Source organism: Stegostoma tigrinum, chromosome 10 (genome assembly GCF_030684315.1).
Source record: "Stegostoma tigrinum isolate sSteTig4 chromosome 10, sSteTig4.hap1, whole genome shotgun sequence".
NCBI lineage: Eukaryota > Metazoa > Chordata > Chondrichthyes > Orectolobiformes > Stegostomatidae > Stegostoma > Stegostoma tigrinum.
Window position 1 is genome coordinate 6,187,846 of NC_081363.1, and position 18,182 is coordinate 6,206,027.

An 18,182-nucleotide genomic window follows, 5' to 3' on the forward strand; every position below is an offset into this window, starting at 1 on the left:
GCCGCACCCCCAGCTACCTACTAACCTCATCCCACCTCCTTGACCTGTCCGTCTTCCCTGGACTGACCTATCCCCTCCCTACCTCCCCACCTACACCCTCTCCACCTATCTTCTTTACTCTCCATCTTCGGTCCGCCTCCCCCTCTCTCCCTATTTATTCCAGTTCCCTCCCCCCATCCCCCTCTCTGATGAAGGGTCTAGGCCCGAAACGTCAGCTTGTGTGCTCCTGAGATGCTGCTTGGCCTGCTGTGTTCATCCAGCCTCACATTTTATTATCTTGGAATCTCCAGCATCTGCAGTTCCCATTATCCCTAGCTTGTGTAATCTCTCCTCATACTGTAATTCTTGGAATCCAAGTATAATTTTAGTAAATCTACACTGCACTCTCTTCAAGGCAAATGAAGCGTTCATGCATAAAACACAGTGCCTGGAGCCACTTACAATAATCCAGGTGTGGTCTAACCACAATGAAACACAGCCTATACCCCTTTTGTTGCAGTCCTCAAGATATGAGGGCCAGTGTTTGATGAATGTTTTGAAGTTGATTTGTTTTATAATTGTTCATTGCATTTTAATGATCTATGTATGTGGACCCCTGTGTATGTCTGTTCACCATTCAGTTACCACTTCGTTGCATCCATGTTACAATATTGGACCGGGGTGGACAAAGTCAGAAGTCACACGACACCAGGTTATATTCCAACAGGTTTATTTGAAATCACAAGCTTTTGGACGTCACACCTTCATCAGGACCTGGCGAAGGGGCTGCGTTCAGAACAAAGAACATAGAACAACACAGCGCAGAACAGGCCCTTCGGCCCTTGATGTTGTGCCGGCCTGTGAACTAATCTAAGCATCTCCCCCTACACTATTCCAGAAGTATACTCAATCAGAAAGCTTGTGATTTCAAATAGACCTGTTGGATTATAACCTGGTATCGCATCCATTTTAGGTTGTGGCTAACTTGTATTTAAAATTAATTGTCACATTTCCTGTTATATACTATACTTTAACAAAATCACGTCTGTTACAATATCATTTTTGTTTTAGGTCAGAGATTGTGGGTTCAAGTCCCACATCACTTTTATTTCTTTATTTTTCTAGTTTATTCCTTTAGCCTACATTGTTGGACAATTCATTTCTTTACTTTTCTGTTTTTTTAATCTTAACTATCTGTACCTAGGAACTTTTAGACTTAAAATGATGCTGTAGTGCAGCAACGGTAAGGTATTCACTGTACTCATTTGGGTACATGTGACAATAGAGTTAATTCAATTCAATCCATCTAGCCTTCAACATACAATTTAGATTGATGTGCAAATGGAATATGCCTTTGGACTTAGGAAAATGAGATATTAAAGACTCAATGGCCCCAGTATTTTAACTTTTTCGAAGATGTTTTTTAAATCACATTCTTCCCCTTGTGCACACAGAATTCACTCCACGTCCCAGGAAGAGGCCTATAAAGAACAAACACAAAGAAAGGCAAAGAACCAATCTACCACAAAAGGGAAACAGTCCAGACTGGTTCTTGGAGCTCCTGCAGACCTTAGAAAAACTGCAAACAGAATGGGATGCAGCTCCAGGTCAGCAAGTTGCTACTTCAGTACCACCGCCTGCAGAAAGGCACACACATACGGGCAGGAAGCACAGCAATGTGGACCCAGCAAACAGGAGAACACAAAGTACTCCTGCAAATGGGGCAGTGCGTCTCGTGAATGAGCATGCCAGGGCAGACCGTGGCAGGGTGGAGATTTATATCAATGGAGTTTGGGGGACCGTGTGTGATGATCTGTGGAACAGGCAATCAGCTGTTGTTGTGTGTCGCCAACTCGGATTCCCATTTGCCATCGAGGCCTACCGGAGGGCTGAATTCGGACAAGGAAGTGGGCCAATTCTACTGGACGATGTGGAATGTGACGGGAGTGAAAAGAACCTTTTGCAGTGTCGCCATTCAGAAATTGGGGAGACTAACTGCTCGCACCATGAGGATGCAGGTGTTGCGTGTGGGCACACAGAACCTTAAAGAACATTGGACATTTGCAGTGCACAGTGAACGTTGCAGCGTAATTCACCTGTGAAAACAAAATCAAGAATTATCTTTCCAAAACCAATTGCCATTTCTCCAGAGTGTGTGGGAGGCACCTCCTAGAAATGAAGAGTACTCACTTTAGCAGCTTTAGCGTGAGCAACTATTGGCACAGAGTGTTTATTATAATTATGTCAATATTATTCTTTTTGAAGACTGTGTATCATTATCAAAATAATATATTTTAAACACGTGGTTGCTGTGAAACTGTGTATTTTCATCTGTCTTTCACTATTCTCATCATTTGGGGACAAAAGTTATCAGGGATGAAGGAAGGTAGAAAACTAAGAGTTGCAATATGAAACTCCATTCTGGAAGCTCACCCATCTCAGCACATCCTAATAGCTAGAGAGGGAATCCCAGGTACAAGCTCATGATCTGGAGTTTCAGGAGAAACCATCAGAAAACCATTCAGCACCATCAGAAAAACAAAGGTAACCCGGTAAGTTTCACTGCCTGTGCAGCTATATATGTGTGGGGTTGCTGACTGTCCAGTTGTGCTAGTACTTACAGGTTAATCTTCTCTACACTGTCATAAGCAAGTGAGGAGAAAATTCATGCAGACTGTTAAAAATAAATAGTGTGCTTGTTTCATTTTCATCAAACATTTTTCTGAACTAATTACAAAAATATTTTTGACCTGGGGTAAGCCAGGATCACGAGATGTAGAGGCAACTGTGATGAAACCTCCAGGAACATGTCTGACCAGAGGTCGCAACTCCTTGGACAGAAATTTAATGTTTTCTCTCAGTGGGTTGGCAGCTGGAGAGGACCTGTACATTTTGTCAGATGGCATTCCTGACACCTCCCTGCACCCCACCACCACACACAGAACACTCCAGAGTGGCCACACTTTTACAGGGGACAAGCAAGGCTTGGCATCATCCTAAGTGACTAGGTGACAAAGTGCCTCAGTGGTTAGCATTGCTGCCTCACAGCACCAAGGACCTGGGTTTGATACCACCCCCGTGTGGAGTTTGCACATTCTCCCTGTGTCTGTGTGGGTTTCCTCCCGGTGCTCCGGTTTCCTCCCACAGTCCAAAGATGCATTCAGAAGCCATACCACATCAGGTTATGGTCCTACAGGTTTATTTGAAATCACAAGCTTTTAGACCGTAGCCTCTTGAATCTGTTTAAGGTTTGGTGGTTGTTTGAAGGGAAGAAGTGGAGGCACAGGGAAGATATTGATGAGAAGCTCGTTGTCACCAATAATGTGTTGAAGGATGCAAAGAACATGGAGTAGTTTGTCTGCTCCAAGGAAGTAATAGGCGATGAAGGGTATTATGTCAGTCGTATCCCGTGTCTGTCTTCTGAGAATGTCATTGTGGTTTTTCACCGTGGCATGCTGGAACTGGTGGTCAATGAGTTGAGCATTGTATCCCATTGTTATGAGGGTGTCATTCATCTGATGAATTCCTGTGCACCTGCCGCGAGATCAATGGAGTCCATTTTGGTGGTGTGGCAGAAATTAGGCCCTTGTCTAAGAACTTATGGACTCTTTCGCAATTTCAAGGTTGTGGCATCTGCTGCAAAGGTGCTGTACAAAATGATTGAGGAGTGTGCGAGAGGTGTGACAGCAGAGTCTCTCAGTGTAGTCGTATTGAAGCCCTCCAGGAGGCTGCTGCCATGGGCTTGGTATGTACACTCAAGTTGTCAAGATTAGATTAGATTCCCTCCAGTGTGGAAACAGGCCCTTTGGCCCAACAAGTCCACACCACCCCTTGAAGCATCTCACCCAGGCCCATCCCCCTACAACCCACACACCCCTCAACACTACAGGCAATTTAGCATGGCCAATCCACCTAGCCTGCACATCTTTGGACTGTGGGAGGAAACCAGAGCACCTGGAGGAAACCCATGCACACACAGGGAGAATGTGCAAACTCCACACAGACAGTCGCCCGAGGCTGGAATTGAACCCAGGTCCCTGGAGCTGTGAGGCTGCAGTGCTAACCACTGATCCACCGTGTCACCCATATTCCCAGCTTGTAGTCAGTATAAAGCAGAACAGCTACAAGACACTGCCAATCAGATGAGGTAACAGAACAACATCACCTGCACTCACACCAAGAACAAGAAACTGGAGAAACTTGGCATTACCACCAGCAATAACCAAGCCTCTATGGTTGAAACTGGTACCACCACAGGGAAATCCATTGTCAACTTGTCTGACCACACCCTTCAACCAGACAAAATCAAAGTTCTCAGCTGAGAGCTCAATGTCTGCTCCACTACCTAAATAGGCCCCATTTGTCTCACAGCAGACACAGAGGAATTCATCAGATGAATGTGGCTCTGGGATTTTCTCCACAAACCCCAAGGTGTCAGCAGTGAGCCCAGTGAGACAATGAAGAAACCAGAGACAGACAGATCCACGGTGCAGTGAGTAAAGAAGAAAGAGTCGAGTTGGACCCCTCCTGAGGACTGCTGCACTAGGCTTGAAATGTGTGCTGAAGCCATCAGGAGATACGCTAATGCCAGACTCATCAGTCATGCTCACAAGATAGTGCAAAACATCAACCAAGCACAACGCAACACCATCCGTGCTCGCAAGACCAATCACAGCATTTTCATCAAACCCGCAGGCAAAGAAGGAGCCATCATCTCACAGAATAGAACAGACTAAGGAAAAGTAGCATACTGACATCCGAACAACCAGGAGCACTAGAGACAACTACCAGCCAACCCGACTAAAGAGCACACTCATCAACTCAACGGACTGATCAAGGCTTTTGATCCAGACCTTCAGAGCATCCTACATGCTCTCATCCAGCGTACCTCTCTCAAATGGGTATCCTACTATCTGCTATCCAAAAATACGCAAAGCCAACACACCTGGGTGTCTCATCCTCTGGGACCCTGTGTGAGAATGGGACCCTGTGTGAGAACCTCTCTGGTTATGTTGAGGACATCTTGAAACTCATTGTACAAGGAGCCCCCAAGATTCTGATGCGACACTACAGAAGCTCAACACCCACAAATCAATCGAACCAGGAACATTCCTTGTCACAATAGGCATTTTACTGCTCTACACCAACATCTCCCTCGACCACGGCATCACTGCAACTGCCTCATTACTCAATGCCACCAACTGCCAATTTCCAGACGCCACCCTACAACTCATCCACTTCATCCTCGACTACAACGTCTTCACCTTCGACAACTAGTTCTTTATCCAGACACATGGAAAAGCCATGGGGGCCAGATTCGCTCCCCAATATGCCAACTTTTACATGCACAGGTTTGAGCAAGACTGCTCTGCTGTGCAGGGCCTCCAACCAACGCTAAACACGAGATGCATTGATGACATTTTCTTCCTTTGGACTCATGGTAAAGAATCACTGAAACATCTACATAGTGGTATCAACAAGTTTCATCTCACTATCAGACTTACCATGGACTACTCTTTAGAATCAGTCTCATTCTTGGACATCCCCATCCCCATCAGGGATGGACACCTCAGTATCTCACTTTACTGCAAGCTCACTGGTAATCTCACGATGCTGCACTTCTTTAATTTCTACACTAAACCTAATTCCCAATGGACAAGCCCTGTGTATACACAGGATCTGCTCAGATAAGGAGGAAGCAACAGACACTTAATATTTTGTAGGATAAGAAACAGATACGACGCTCAACTCATTGATTGCCAGTTCCGATGTGCCACAGCGAGAAACTGCAATGACCTCCTTAGAAGAAAGACACAGGGTATGACCGATAGAGTACACTTCATCATCCAGTACTTCCCCAGAGCGGAGAGACATACCATGTTCTTCACAACCTTCAATACATCATTGATGATAATGAGCATCTCACCAAGATCTTCCCCACACCCTGGCTTCTCACCTTCAAACAACCGCCAAACCTTAAACAGGCCATTGTTCACAGCCTTTGGGACAATATCGACTTCAACGCCACACAACCCTGCCATGGCAATCTCTGCAAGACATGTCAGATCATTGATATGGACCCTACCATTGCACGCGAGAGCACCAGCCACCATGTACACGGTAGATACTCATGTGACTCGGCCAATATCGTCTGTCTCATACCCTGCAGGCCAGGATGTTCTGAGGTAAGGCGTATTGTTGAGACCATGCAGTCGCTACGATAACCAACGGACACCACACAGTAATCACCAGGCAAGGATGTTCCCTCCCAGTCCCCTTCACCAATCTTCAGGTAAGCGTCCTCCAAGGCAAGCTTCAAGATACAGAGCAACACAAAGTCACTGAGCAGACACTGAGAGCCAAGTTCCATCTCAGATAGACAGCCTCATCTGTCATGTCAAGTTACATGTGACCCCACCGCACTGTTCTGTATCTGTAAAGCCTTCCTTACTGTCCTGTTTTGATAGCAACACCTTGATAAATCGTTATGATCTCTCTACCTCAATCTCGTAATACCTATTGTGTTATGCCATTCATTTAGTTTGTCCCCAGCATCACCATATTTTTAATTTTTTTACAATTATCACTCTGCTTCATTTGGTCATCCCTTCACTTGTTATTCAGCCGTTAACACTTTATTCACACCATCTGACACTTTAGATCACCTGCAGAGAAGCATTACTCAACACTCCACTCCCACCATTTGTAGGATCTTTTGATCTCTCTGCCCTTGATCTTTCTGCCTATAAACTCTGGGTCTGTGTGCTCCTCTCTAACTTCATCTGTTGAAGGGGCTACACTCTGAAAGCTTGTGATTTCAAATAAACCTGTAGGACAATAAGCTGGGATTGTGTGACTTCTAACTTTGTCCACCCCAGTTCAAAACAACATATTCCAAAGATGGTTAGGTGGATTGGCCATGTTAAATTGTCCATAGTATCCAGGGATGTGCAGGCCAGGTGGGTTAGCTACCGTAATTGCGGGGTTACTGGGATAGGGTGAGTATGTGGCTCTGGATTGGATGCTCTTTGGACGGTCACTGCTGGCTTAGTGGGCCAAATAGCCTCCACCTGCACTGCAAAGATTCTATTCTATGATCCTACTGCAATGAACTTTGGCAGAGAACAGGGAATAAACGCCCAAATGGTCATTCCTTTCAAGCCTAGATGAGGTTGGGCGATTCTTCACAGACCTGCCCTCCTGCAAAATCTCTGACCTTCTCCTGCACTGTCACTGCCCCAGCCCTCCCCAACTCTGGGTGAACTCTCCTACCTGACCTTGCTGCTGTGAGCCCAATCCTCTTTATACCTGTCAGCCCTCTCCCAGGTGCAAGACCCTCACAAATACCACTCTCCTGGATTTCAGGCCTTAGAATCTGAGGACTGGTCTTAGTCTCAGGACCAGTCACCACTCCCATGGTGCTCCTGGCACCGTCCTGTGAGGCAGGACTTTGTCCCGAGTGAGGGGAAACCCCTTGGAGCATTCAATAGCTGCAAGGCAGCTTGCATCAGTGTGCCACATGTCCCACTATCCCTTTAGATGACTTGACAGAAAACCCTGACACCTGTAAAACTATATCCGCAAGTAAAGTGCTTTTCTAAAAAAAAGGTTTTGCATTTCCTGTTTGATACCAGAAATGTGAGCAATATTGATACATTGGCAGTTTCAACAATTTACAAGTAGCTCTGTAAGTCACTAGCCCTGTTAATTGGGATTGAAATAAATTGGCCTTGTATGAGAAATACGCTGGACTGTTATTTCCATCCCAGCTCGCTTGGATTAAAAAGTTTTCGTTTTCTTTCAAATTTGCACTCGTCATATTTTGGGGGTTAGCTCATGCCTTCGACTGGGGTGAATGGATAGTGAAGGGAGCAGTAAATCAGTCTAGAGGGTGCACCATTGCATTCCCACAACCACAACACTTGATCCAGGATAGGAAGGTTCAAGGAGGGTTTGCCAACCCACCATCAGTTGAACAACTTGGATGTAACATTCATGCAGGTTGTTTTCAGGCTCAGAGGAGTTGGGCAGGGTAAAGGAAGGTGGGGTGTCTGTGGAGATTCATATCCTTCCCTTTGCGACTGATTATGACTCTGCCCCAGTCAGTGACACCTTCCCACAAACCAGATCACCTGTTGTCCTAGAATCCAGCACTGATGCCCTCAACCTCTTCAGTACACCTCAGTGATGTGGAAAGCTCAGACTGACTAAGAGTTAGGAGCATGACAAAGACAATCAGCTGGGTCATGGCCATGAGTAGGAAAAGTGGATAATGGAAGAACATGTAGAGTCAAAATTGTAAGAAATTGGTTCCAAACTGCTGGAACAACAGTTTTTTTTTTCCTTTGGGGACAGGGTTGATATGGGTGTATAAGCTGGACAGACCTCCGCTTAGGAATGGGACATATTTTCCTGGATGATTACATTCCTTTCAGCTGATTACATATGCATGCTTGGGTAAAGTACAAAATTTCAGGAGCAGGACCTTCAGGGGTCTAATGTTTGAGCTCCATATTTAAAATGCACTCACTCCCTTCGCACTTGAGTTGGGTATAGCACTTGAGGCAAAAGGAATCATAGGACTTAGAGAAACGCAGGAAGACGCTATTGAATTGGATGATCATAACGAATGACAGAGCAGGCTGGTAGGGCTGGAAGGCCTACTCCTGCTCCTGGTTCTTTCTGCAACCCTGGAACATCACCCAACCTCTTGTGTTTCCAGTCATCCCTTCTTTCCCTTTAGCATTTGTATTCGTCACACTCAGGTAAGTTAATGCTCATGCCGTCCCTCCACAATATTGAATGGATGGTGAGGAAGTCTTTTAATCATTCAGGATGATGGTGAAGGGGTGCTCCATTGCTGCAAAGTAATATCCGTGGCGATGTTAGGGTCCAGGCAAAAAGCACTGCCATTTTTGGTGATGGTGAGAGCTGCCGACGCTGGAGAATCTGAGATAACAATGTGTAGAGCGGTGATGCCTCCCTAGAGAATCTCCTGGAAGCTGTCTGGGTGAGAAGGGGAGTCCTTTTCCCTAGGATTGGCCAAAAGAGGCAGCACAGACAGAGGATGCTGGGGAGGGATCAGAGCCTGGGGATATATGATCTACTGTGCTCCCTCAGTGTATGTACCACGACCTACTCAATGCTTCATGCTCCTATGAGTGTGGGCTAGCATTGTAATGTTACTACTGTAGAGAACTGTCATACTGGAGAAAATTGAAATTGCTAGGAAATCTCAGCAGGTTTGGCAGCATCTCTGTGTGGAGAGAGAAACAGAGTTCACTTTTTGAGTTCCAGTGACCACCTTCAGGCTCAGTTCCGAAGGCAGTTCACTGGATTTGACCTCCACAGATGCTGCCATAACTGTTCAGGTTCTTCAGCAATTTCTGTTACTTTCAGATCTTCAGCTTTATTTTATTTGACTATCGCTCAAAGTCGGATGAAATAAGGAAGTTCTTACTTTAGATTCTGGGAAGGATATAGAAATGGGATTTTGCAGATTGGAAGTTTTAAGTGAATGACAGTCTTGGAAACGATGATTTAACGTTCAGTGGTACAATCATAGTTAGGGGGTAGTAGGAGGAAGTGTCAGGGTTAGGTTTCAGCCTCTGCCATCAGACAGGGAGGAATGCCAAATAATAAAGCTGGTTTAATGACACTGATAGGGTTGCATCAGAAGACAATGCTGCACTTCCAGAGGGAGATAGATTTGGCTGGATAAAGAGGGCAGAGAAATTGAGATGGCTGATGTGAGGCTGACAGTTCTCAATGAAACTATGTTGAAAAGGGGAAGGGAAGTTCAAGGAGTTCACTCGGAGTTCAAGTGAAAGGACAATTTTGAAAGACATGCAGAAGGATCTATTGTGAAGACAGAAGGCTGACCAAAGAGGGTAAGATTTCAACTCAGTAACATAGTGAGCCTGAAATTCATTTAGCAGAGTGAGTAGAAGGCTAAAGCTAAGGCCTTTGCTAAGGACAGATCATTCAGGACCAGAGAGAAGTAGCTCACAGGATATTGTGAATGCACAACAGATGTTAAGCTCTGAAGAGGGAATGGAGTTTGAGAAGTGAAGGACTAGTAAAGATCTAAGAGGGTGTTGGTTAACACTGGGTATACTTGCATATACTTGAGGCGAATAACATTAACAGCAAAAGCGGAGGATCGAGGGATGAATCGAACAATCTAATTTTCTGAAGTCCTACTTTATTTTCTTCTATTTGACATTTATTGCTGAATCCAATTTAAAATACTTTAATTAATATTTTAAAATGAACATTCATTGACTTCATCTTGCATCGTCTGTTGTCTGTTATCAGTTCACTAAGGATTCTTATTCCATAGAAAGAATTCACTTTCGAGTCAGAAGGTGCCTTTGCCCTAAGTTAATTTCTCTACTTTACCATTACCAAGCACAATTTCTGAATGATATTTTTCCCACTATTTTGCTCAAAGAGTGAAGTCTGTTCCTCTGACAGCATCCTTTTTCCTACAAGTGCTATTGCTGTAGATGATGTCCTTGGGCACAGGACCCTGTAAGGATGAAGACAGTCACATTGTCCTCTTTCTAAATGCTTTTTGTTAACCACCCATCTGAGCAGTTCAACCTAACGATAACAACCAGAGTCAAACAGACAATGAAACAATTCTCCTTTGCTGGAAATTCAGCCTAAAACAAAATAAATCTCTGTTTTTGTTGATCTGTCCTTGCCTGCTTTATTGACAACAGATGACTGGGAGTGAGCATTGTATATTTTTTGGCTATATTGTTGTTCACATAAACTGTTCTGTTAACATGTTTGCCTTTGCTGAACCAAATTACCTGAAGTGTAATTGATCAATGAGTGGAAAAAATGATGCTAAATCAACAACTACTTAAACTAAATTATAATCCTAAGGCACAAATCCCATCTCCTTGACTAGAGAACTGTAACCTGTTTCAACAGAGTTACCAGTCGGTCAGGAATTACTTGAGGTAGACATTCTCAGGTGCTAGCCCTATGCATCATGACAGTTGAAGTGCTGTTTGTAAGGAGATCATACTAAAATTCTTTCCCAGAGATTTCAATAGATCGGATTTTGGTGATTCTGCCACATCCTCAGCATAGATACTTGAAAGAGCATTAGTCTCACCATGACTCTGCTCAACATTGCAATTCAAAGCCCTAGTAGCCTGATGCAATGGAGTCCTGTCTAGCTTCATTCTCAACCTCTTCTTCTGGCTCCCTGAAGAACTCTCTGCATTTGTGTGGAATCTCTGTGGGTTTTCCACAAAACCTATTCTCAGGCTTCTCCTCAGCTGTTGTACATCTTTCCCATTGTGTAGGGAGGAGCGAGAGGATTCTTGTTGTTTATTTGTCAGGCATGTCACCCAGTGCTGAGGAAGAAATGAACATCCCTTTCCTACACTTTCCTCTTGGTTTCCACATGTGATATCCAATAAGTTTGAACAAGTGCACAATGCTGGCTTGGAAGCAGCCGGTGATGCTCTGTGAATTCAATGTTTCAGTTAGCATGAAGATTCTTTATAGCACTTCTATTGCATTACGTTAGCAAAAAAAAACTTAGAAATGCTAAGAACTACTAAAAATATCATAAATCTAACCCCTGTGGCACATGATGTAAACTGTACATTACATGCAGATTGTGCATCAATGTGCAGTTTATGCTCTGAATGCAGAGAGATAATATTAGCGTAAGAACCAAGGGTCACAGTTTAAGGATACAGAGTGAGGCATTTAGGACTGAAGTGGGCAGAAATGTCTTCACCAAGACAGTGGGGAGCCTGTGGAATTCTCTGCCACAGAAAGCAATTAAGACTAAGATATTGAATGCTTTCAGTAAGAAGTTAGTTATAGTTCTTAGGACTAAAGGGGTCACAGGATATAGTGAGAAGGCAGGAACAGAGGACTGAGTTAGATGATCAGCCATGACCATATTCAATAATCCTAAGAAATTGAAACAACAGTAGAATGGCATTTGGCTCCTTGGCAGTGGTCTTGCATTTAACTAAAATGAGAATTGATTTGATTGTGGCTTGGTTGGGGTTGGGTCTGCATGGGATGCTCTTTGGAAGGTCAGTATAGACCTGATAGGCTGAATGGTCTCTATCTACAATGTAGGGATTCTATCTTTGTACAATTCTAGCTCTACTTTCCTGCATGTCCCTAGTAACCTTTAAAATCTTTGTAGATAAAAAATTTGTTTCCCTCAGCCTTCAATGTATTCAATAATCCAGACCTTACTCTCTGAGGGTAAGAATTTCATAAACTAGTCATCCTCTTGAGAGAAACAAAAATCTGCTCATCTTAGTCTTACCTGAGTCATAATCCTTACTTATAAACTGTATCCTTTGTAATTCTAGACTGTCTAATGAGGGGAAACAGCCAGCCAACATCTGCCTTGTCAAGGATTCCCCTTCTCCCCTACTCAGAATCTTATTATGCTTCAATAAGATCGCCTCTCATTCTTCCAAACAATTGTTATTCTGGCGGAGGCAATGGCCTAGTGGTATTATCGCTGGACTGTTAACTCAGAGACCCAGATGACGTTCCAGGGATGAGGGTTTGAATCCCGCCATGGCTGATGGTGGAATTTGAATTCAATAAATATATGGAATTAAGAATCTAGTGATGAACATGTATCCATCATCCATCATCAATTGTTGGGAAAAACCCATTTGGTTTACTTATGCCCTTTAGGGAAGGAAATTGCCATCCTTACCTGGTCTAGCTTACATGCCCCTCACAACTCACAGCAATGTGGTTTACTCTTAACTACCTTCTGATCGATTAGGGATGGTCAATAAATGCTGTCTGGCCAGCGAAGCCCTCATGCCATGAATGAATAAAGGGGAAAAAAAAAACTCCTGAAGCAAGGAGACAAAACCTATGCACAGTATTGGGTGTGATCTCAGCAATGCTCTGTGCATCTGTAGCAAGAAACAAAGAAACCTACAGCACAGGAACAGGCCCTTTGGCCCTCCAAGCCTGCGCCAATCAAGATCCTCTGTCTAACCTGTCATCTATTTTCTAACGGTCTATGTCCATTTGCTCCCTGCCCATCCATGTACCTGTCCAAATATATCTTAAAAGACGCTAACATGTCTGCGTCTACCACCTCTGCTGGCAACGCGTTCCAGGCACCCACCACCCTCCGTGTAAAGAACTTTCCACGCATATCTCCCTTAAACTTTCCTCCTCTCACTTTGAACTCATGACCCCTAGTAATTGAGTCCCCCACTCTGGGAAAAGACTATCCTACTTCTCTATGCCATTCCTCCTTCAACAGGGACCAATATTCCATGTGCCTTCCCCATCGTTTGAAGTCCAATGCTATATGCCAAGCTTATCAAATATCAACCATCTGGTCTAGCATGCTAAGCAGTGGGTCAGTATGGGCTGCAATTATTTCCTCTCACAGTCAGTTTCCCTTTCCACCACAAACCCAACACAGAGCTTAGTTCGAAGTTCACATGGAATAAAGGAAGATGGCATCATCATCCATGGATCTACAGGAGAACGAAACAATGAAGGAGGAAGGTAAGGTCACACCATTTCCTCAATGTGGTGTTATGCTTTGCTGGATTCTGAATTTATCCCACTCTTTGGGGCTATCATTGACTTTAGCCTCCTTTTATGCTTTTACTTTCAACTGAATACTTAACTTCCTTGGTTAGCCATGGTTGGCTTTATCCCTCTCGGAATCTTTCTTTCTTATTGGGATTTTTTTTGCTGAGGATCATGAATTATTGCCTGAAGTGTCTGCCACTGTTTGCTATCTGTCATATAGTTGAAAGGCCCAATGCACTTCACATGAGCATAATAAAACATGAAAATTGCCAATGAGTTGTATGTGAGGATATTAGGAACTAAGTTGGTCAAATAGATGTAAGGAATGTCTGAAAGACAGAAGTTGAAAATTGGAAGTCCAGGGTTTAGTACCCGGACAGCTAAAGGCATTACCATTTGAATGTATGAGTTAGGAGCTGGAGTAGACCATTTGGCCCTTGAGTCTATACCTCCATTTAATAAGATCATAGCTGATCTGATTGCAACCTCAGCTCCACATTCTCACCTACCCCCAATAGCCATTCATTTGCTTGTTTATCAAGAATCTATCTACCTCTGCCTTAAAAGAAATTCAAAGATTCTCATAGAATTCCATAAGTGTGGAAACAGGCCATTTGATCCATTGAGTCCATACTTTCCCTCCAAAGAGCATCCGACCCAGTCCCACACCCCCTATCCTATCCCTGCAGTCCTGTATTTCCCAGGTCTAAACCAACTAGTTTACACGTCTCTGGACACCCAAGGAAACTTAACATGGCCAATCCACCATAACCTGTACACCTTTTGGTTGTGGGAGGAAACTGGAATACCCACAAAGACACAGGGAAAACATGCTAACTCTGCATAGACAGATGCCTGAGGGTGGAATCGAACCTGGAGCTGTGAGGCAGCAGCGCTGCCCACTGAGTTACCATGTTGCCCTTCTTCTAACACATTTCAGGGAAGACAGTTACAAAGATTCATGACTCTAAGAGAAAAATATTCTTCTTATTTGTCTTATGTGGGCAACAACTTAATTTTAAACAGTGGCTCCTCATTCTAGATTCTCCCACAACAGGAAATATCCTCTCCATGTCCACCTTGTCCAGATTCCCTTTGAAGTTATATGTTTCAATCAAGTCACTTCATATTCTTCTAAACTCCAGGGATTGGAGTCCCAGCTGTCCAACCTTTCCCCATAAGACAGCTGCCATTTTCAGATACTAGTAAAACCTCTTTGAACTACTTCCAGTGCATTTATATCCTTTGTTAAATGAGGTAACCAACACTGCACATAGTACACCACATTTGGTCTCACCAATGCCCTGTATAATCTTAGTTTTGTATTCAATTTCCCCTTGCAATATACAATAACATTCCAGGAGCTTTATCAATTGCTTGTGTAGTAACTCTGTGATTTGTGTACAAGATACCAAAAATCCCTCTGCATTTCAGAGCTTTGCATGGGGATCCTCTGGGTGCTCTGGTTTCTTCCAACTGCCCAAAGATATGCAGGTGAGGTGGATTGGCCACGTTAAATTCTCCCATAATGTCCAGGGGTGTGCAGGCTATGTGGATTAGCCATTGGAAATGCAGGGTTACAGGGATAGAGGATGGGGTCTGGATCCAGGTGGGATGTTTTTCGGGGGCGGGGGTTGCTTCAGACTCAATGGGCCAAATGGCCTCTTTCCACACTGTAGAAATTCTATGATTCTATGTCTGTCTTGCTGTTTAGATAATATGTTTCTATTTTTATTCTTCCTGACAAAATGAACAATTTCACATGACCCTACATCATGCTCCATTTCCCAGAATTTCCCACCCACTGAAAATATCTATATTTGTTTGCAGCACCCTTATGAATTCTGCACAACCCACTTTCCTATTTAAACAAACAAAAAAAAACTGTGGATGCTGGAAATCTGAAACGAAAATGTTCTGGAGAAGGGTCACTGAACTTGAAAATGATCTCTGCTTTCCCTCCACAGGTGCTGCCAGAACTGCGGAGGTTCTCCAGCAAAATCTGTTTGTTTTTTCACTTTCCTACCTATGTTTGTGGCATCAGCATATTTGGCAACCATACCTTCAACCCTTCGTCCAAGTTATCGAGTCATAGAGTCAAACAGCACAGAAACTGACCCTTCAGTCCAACTAGTCCATACCAAACATAATCCCAAACTACACTAGTTCCACTGCTCATTCCTGGCCCATATCCCTCTGAACCTTTCCTGTTCATGTACTTATCTAAGTGCTTTTTAAATAAATTGTGAACAGCTGGGGTCCTAGCATTACTCCCTGAGGCACACCATTTGTCCACCTTGCCAACCTGAAAAAGGCCCATGACCACCAATTGTGGTAAGATAAAACTGCAGTTTGTGTATTAACTATGACAGTGCCGTCAAACAGAAATTGTTCATTCGGCAGGATTTTCTGTGGCAAAAATACGTCAGCCATATCATTAATTTTAGTAAAAAATTGTTCACCACACAATTCAGTTGAATGCAATTTGAAAGAACACGGGTGTTGTAAATCTGTAACAAAATTGGAGATTGCTGGAAAAGCTTGGTAGGTCTGGCAGCATCTGTAGAGAGAAATCAGACTTAACATTTCAGTTTGAGTGACTCTTCCTCAGAAAAGACCTACTGAGCTTTTCACCAAGCTCTATTTTTAATGCAAGTAAATAATGTATATATATCAGCAAACACCTGGAACTGCTTAAAAACCAAGGAAATGAAACAATAACAGTGATATAAGAAAAAAATCAAACCCTGCTTGTTGTCACACCATTTTACCAATGCACAAAAGAAGTTAAATAAGACAAGTGTATATACAGATTAAAATCACATGCCCAATTGGTAACCATATTAGTAACATGTGAATTCCCAATTGGCAACACCTAGTTGGTACTCTCGAACAATGCTATACAAGGAAACTGGAGAATGGGAATTTCTTTGGCGAAGGGCTACGTGAAGTGTAAATGTGTTAAATCAGTGATGAGCAGTGCACACAAAATCCAGGTTAGCAAGTGGGAATAGGTATGCAGGCATTATAGCAGTTAGATATGCTGGAAAATCAGTGAAACAACCCAAACATATCCAAAACCAGCCCAGCCTGTCTCTGCCTCCCTAGCCTGTTCTTTCTCTCACCCATCCCTTCCTCCCACCCCAAGCCGCACCTCCATTTCCTACCTACTAACCTCATCCCGCCCCCTTAACCTGTCCGTCTTCCCTGGACTGGCCTATCCCCTCCCTACCTCCCCACGTATCTTCTTTTCTCTCCATCTTCGGTCCGCCTCCCCCTCTCTCCCTATTTATTCCAGTTCCCTCTCCCCATCCCCCTCTCTGATGAAGGGTCTAGGCCCGAAACGTCAGCTTTTGTGCTCCTGAGATGCTGCTGGGCCTGCTGTGTTCATCCAGCTCCACACTTTGTTATCTCAGATTCTCCAGCATCTGCAGTTCCCATTATCTCTCTCTCTCAAACATTTCCCTCACCTGTTTTGAATGATTGACTCTTTGCTAGCCCTTAGTTCTGGTCCATGTTTTGCTGTTATTGGCAAGTTATACCTGGTGGGTTTGGTCGACAAAGTTCGGGTGATAACTCCGGATAGATGCTTGCTTTGATTCCGGGATATGTGTGTAGGCACACCCCTCCACATTTGTGTAAACACAGCCTTCTGATCTAATCCGATCTGGTTGTCAATTCCTTCCCCTGTGATCCTCAATGCCCTGCTTGCACCGTCAGTGGGATTTGCCTCCTCCTCACTGAAAGCTGAGAGAGGAGAGAAAAAATAAATAAAAAAAAAACCCCGAAACTGGAAACAAGAGCAACTTCAATTAAGGTTTTCTGTTGAGCCTGATGTTTTGACCTTGGCAATTAATCATCAACAGGTTTACCATAGATTTCTTCATAGAATCCCTACAGCATGGAAACAGGCCCTTTGGCCCAACAAGTCCACACTGACCAACCCACCCAGGCCCATCTCCCATAACTCATCTAATCTACACATCCCTGAACACCTTGGGCAGTTTAGCATGGCCAATCCACCCAGCCTGCATATCTTTGGACTGTGGGAAGAAACTGGAGGAAACCCATACAGACACAGGGAAAATATGAAAACTCCACACAGACAGTTGCCCGAGGGCGGAATCTAACCCAGGTTCCTGGCGTTGTGAGGCAGCAGTACTAACCACTGAGCTACAGTGCCACCCCACGGGGCCATCATACATGGAGATGAATACTGCTGGTCTAATCCTGTCCTCATCACACCATTCAAATATGCAGTAGCAAATGCTCCAGTCTATACTAAAACTTAGACAACAAAGTGTGGAGCTGGATGAACACAGCAGGCCAAGCAGCATCTCAGGAGCACAGATGCTGCTGGGCCTGCTGTGTTCATCCAGCTCCACACTTTGTTATCTTGGATTCTCCAGCATCTGCAGTTCCCATTGTCTCTTATACTAAAACTTACCCCGTTTAAGAAAGGAAGCAGGGAGAATCCAGGAAATTATAGGCTGGTGAGACTAACATCTGTGGTGGAGAAGATCTTAGAGAAGTAACTGAAGGACAAGATATATGCACATTTGGACAGACATTTGTCAGGGAAATATCATGTCTCACCAACCTGACGGAATTTCTTGGAGAGGTGACAAAGATAG

At 44.0% G+C, this 18,182-nt stretch overlaps 2 protein-coding genes across 2 annotated transcripts in view; one reads left to right on the forward strand and one right to left on the reverse strand.

Moving 5' to 3' along the window:
* The window catches only part of hhipl1 (HHIP-like 1), a 47,078-nt gene extending 44,470 nt beyond the window's left edge, over window positions 1–2,608 (forward strand). The window contains exon 9 of the mRNA XM_048538408.2: window positions 1,434–2,608. Coding sequence (XP_048394365.2) covers window positions 1,434–2,026 — 593 coding nt within the window. The 3' untranslated portion in view covers window positions 2,027–2,608. The remainder of the gene's footprint in view (window positions 1–1,433) is intronic.
* The window catches only part of LOC125455510 (cytosolic carboxypeptidase 2-like), a 213,777-nt gene that overhangs the window by 92,351 nt on the left and 103,244 nt on the right, over window positions 1–18,182 (reverse strand). The window contains exon 23 of the mRNA XM_059649433.1: window positions 17,091–17,295. Within this exon, the coding sequence (XP_059505416.1) occupies window positions 17,091–17,295 (205 nt within the window). The remainder of the gene's footprint in view (window positions 1–17,090; window positions 17,296–18,182) is intronic.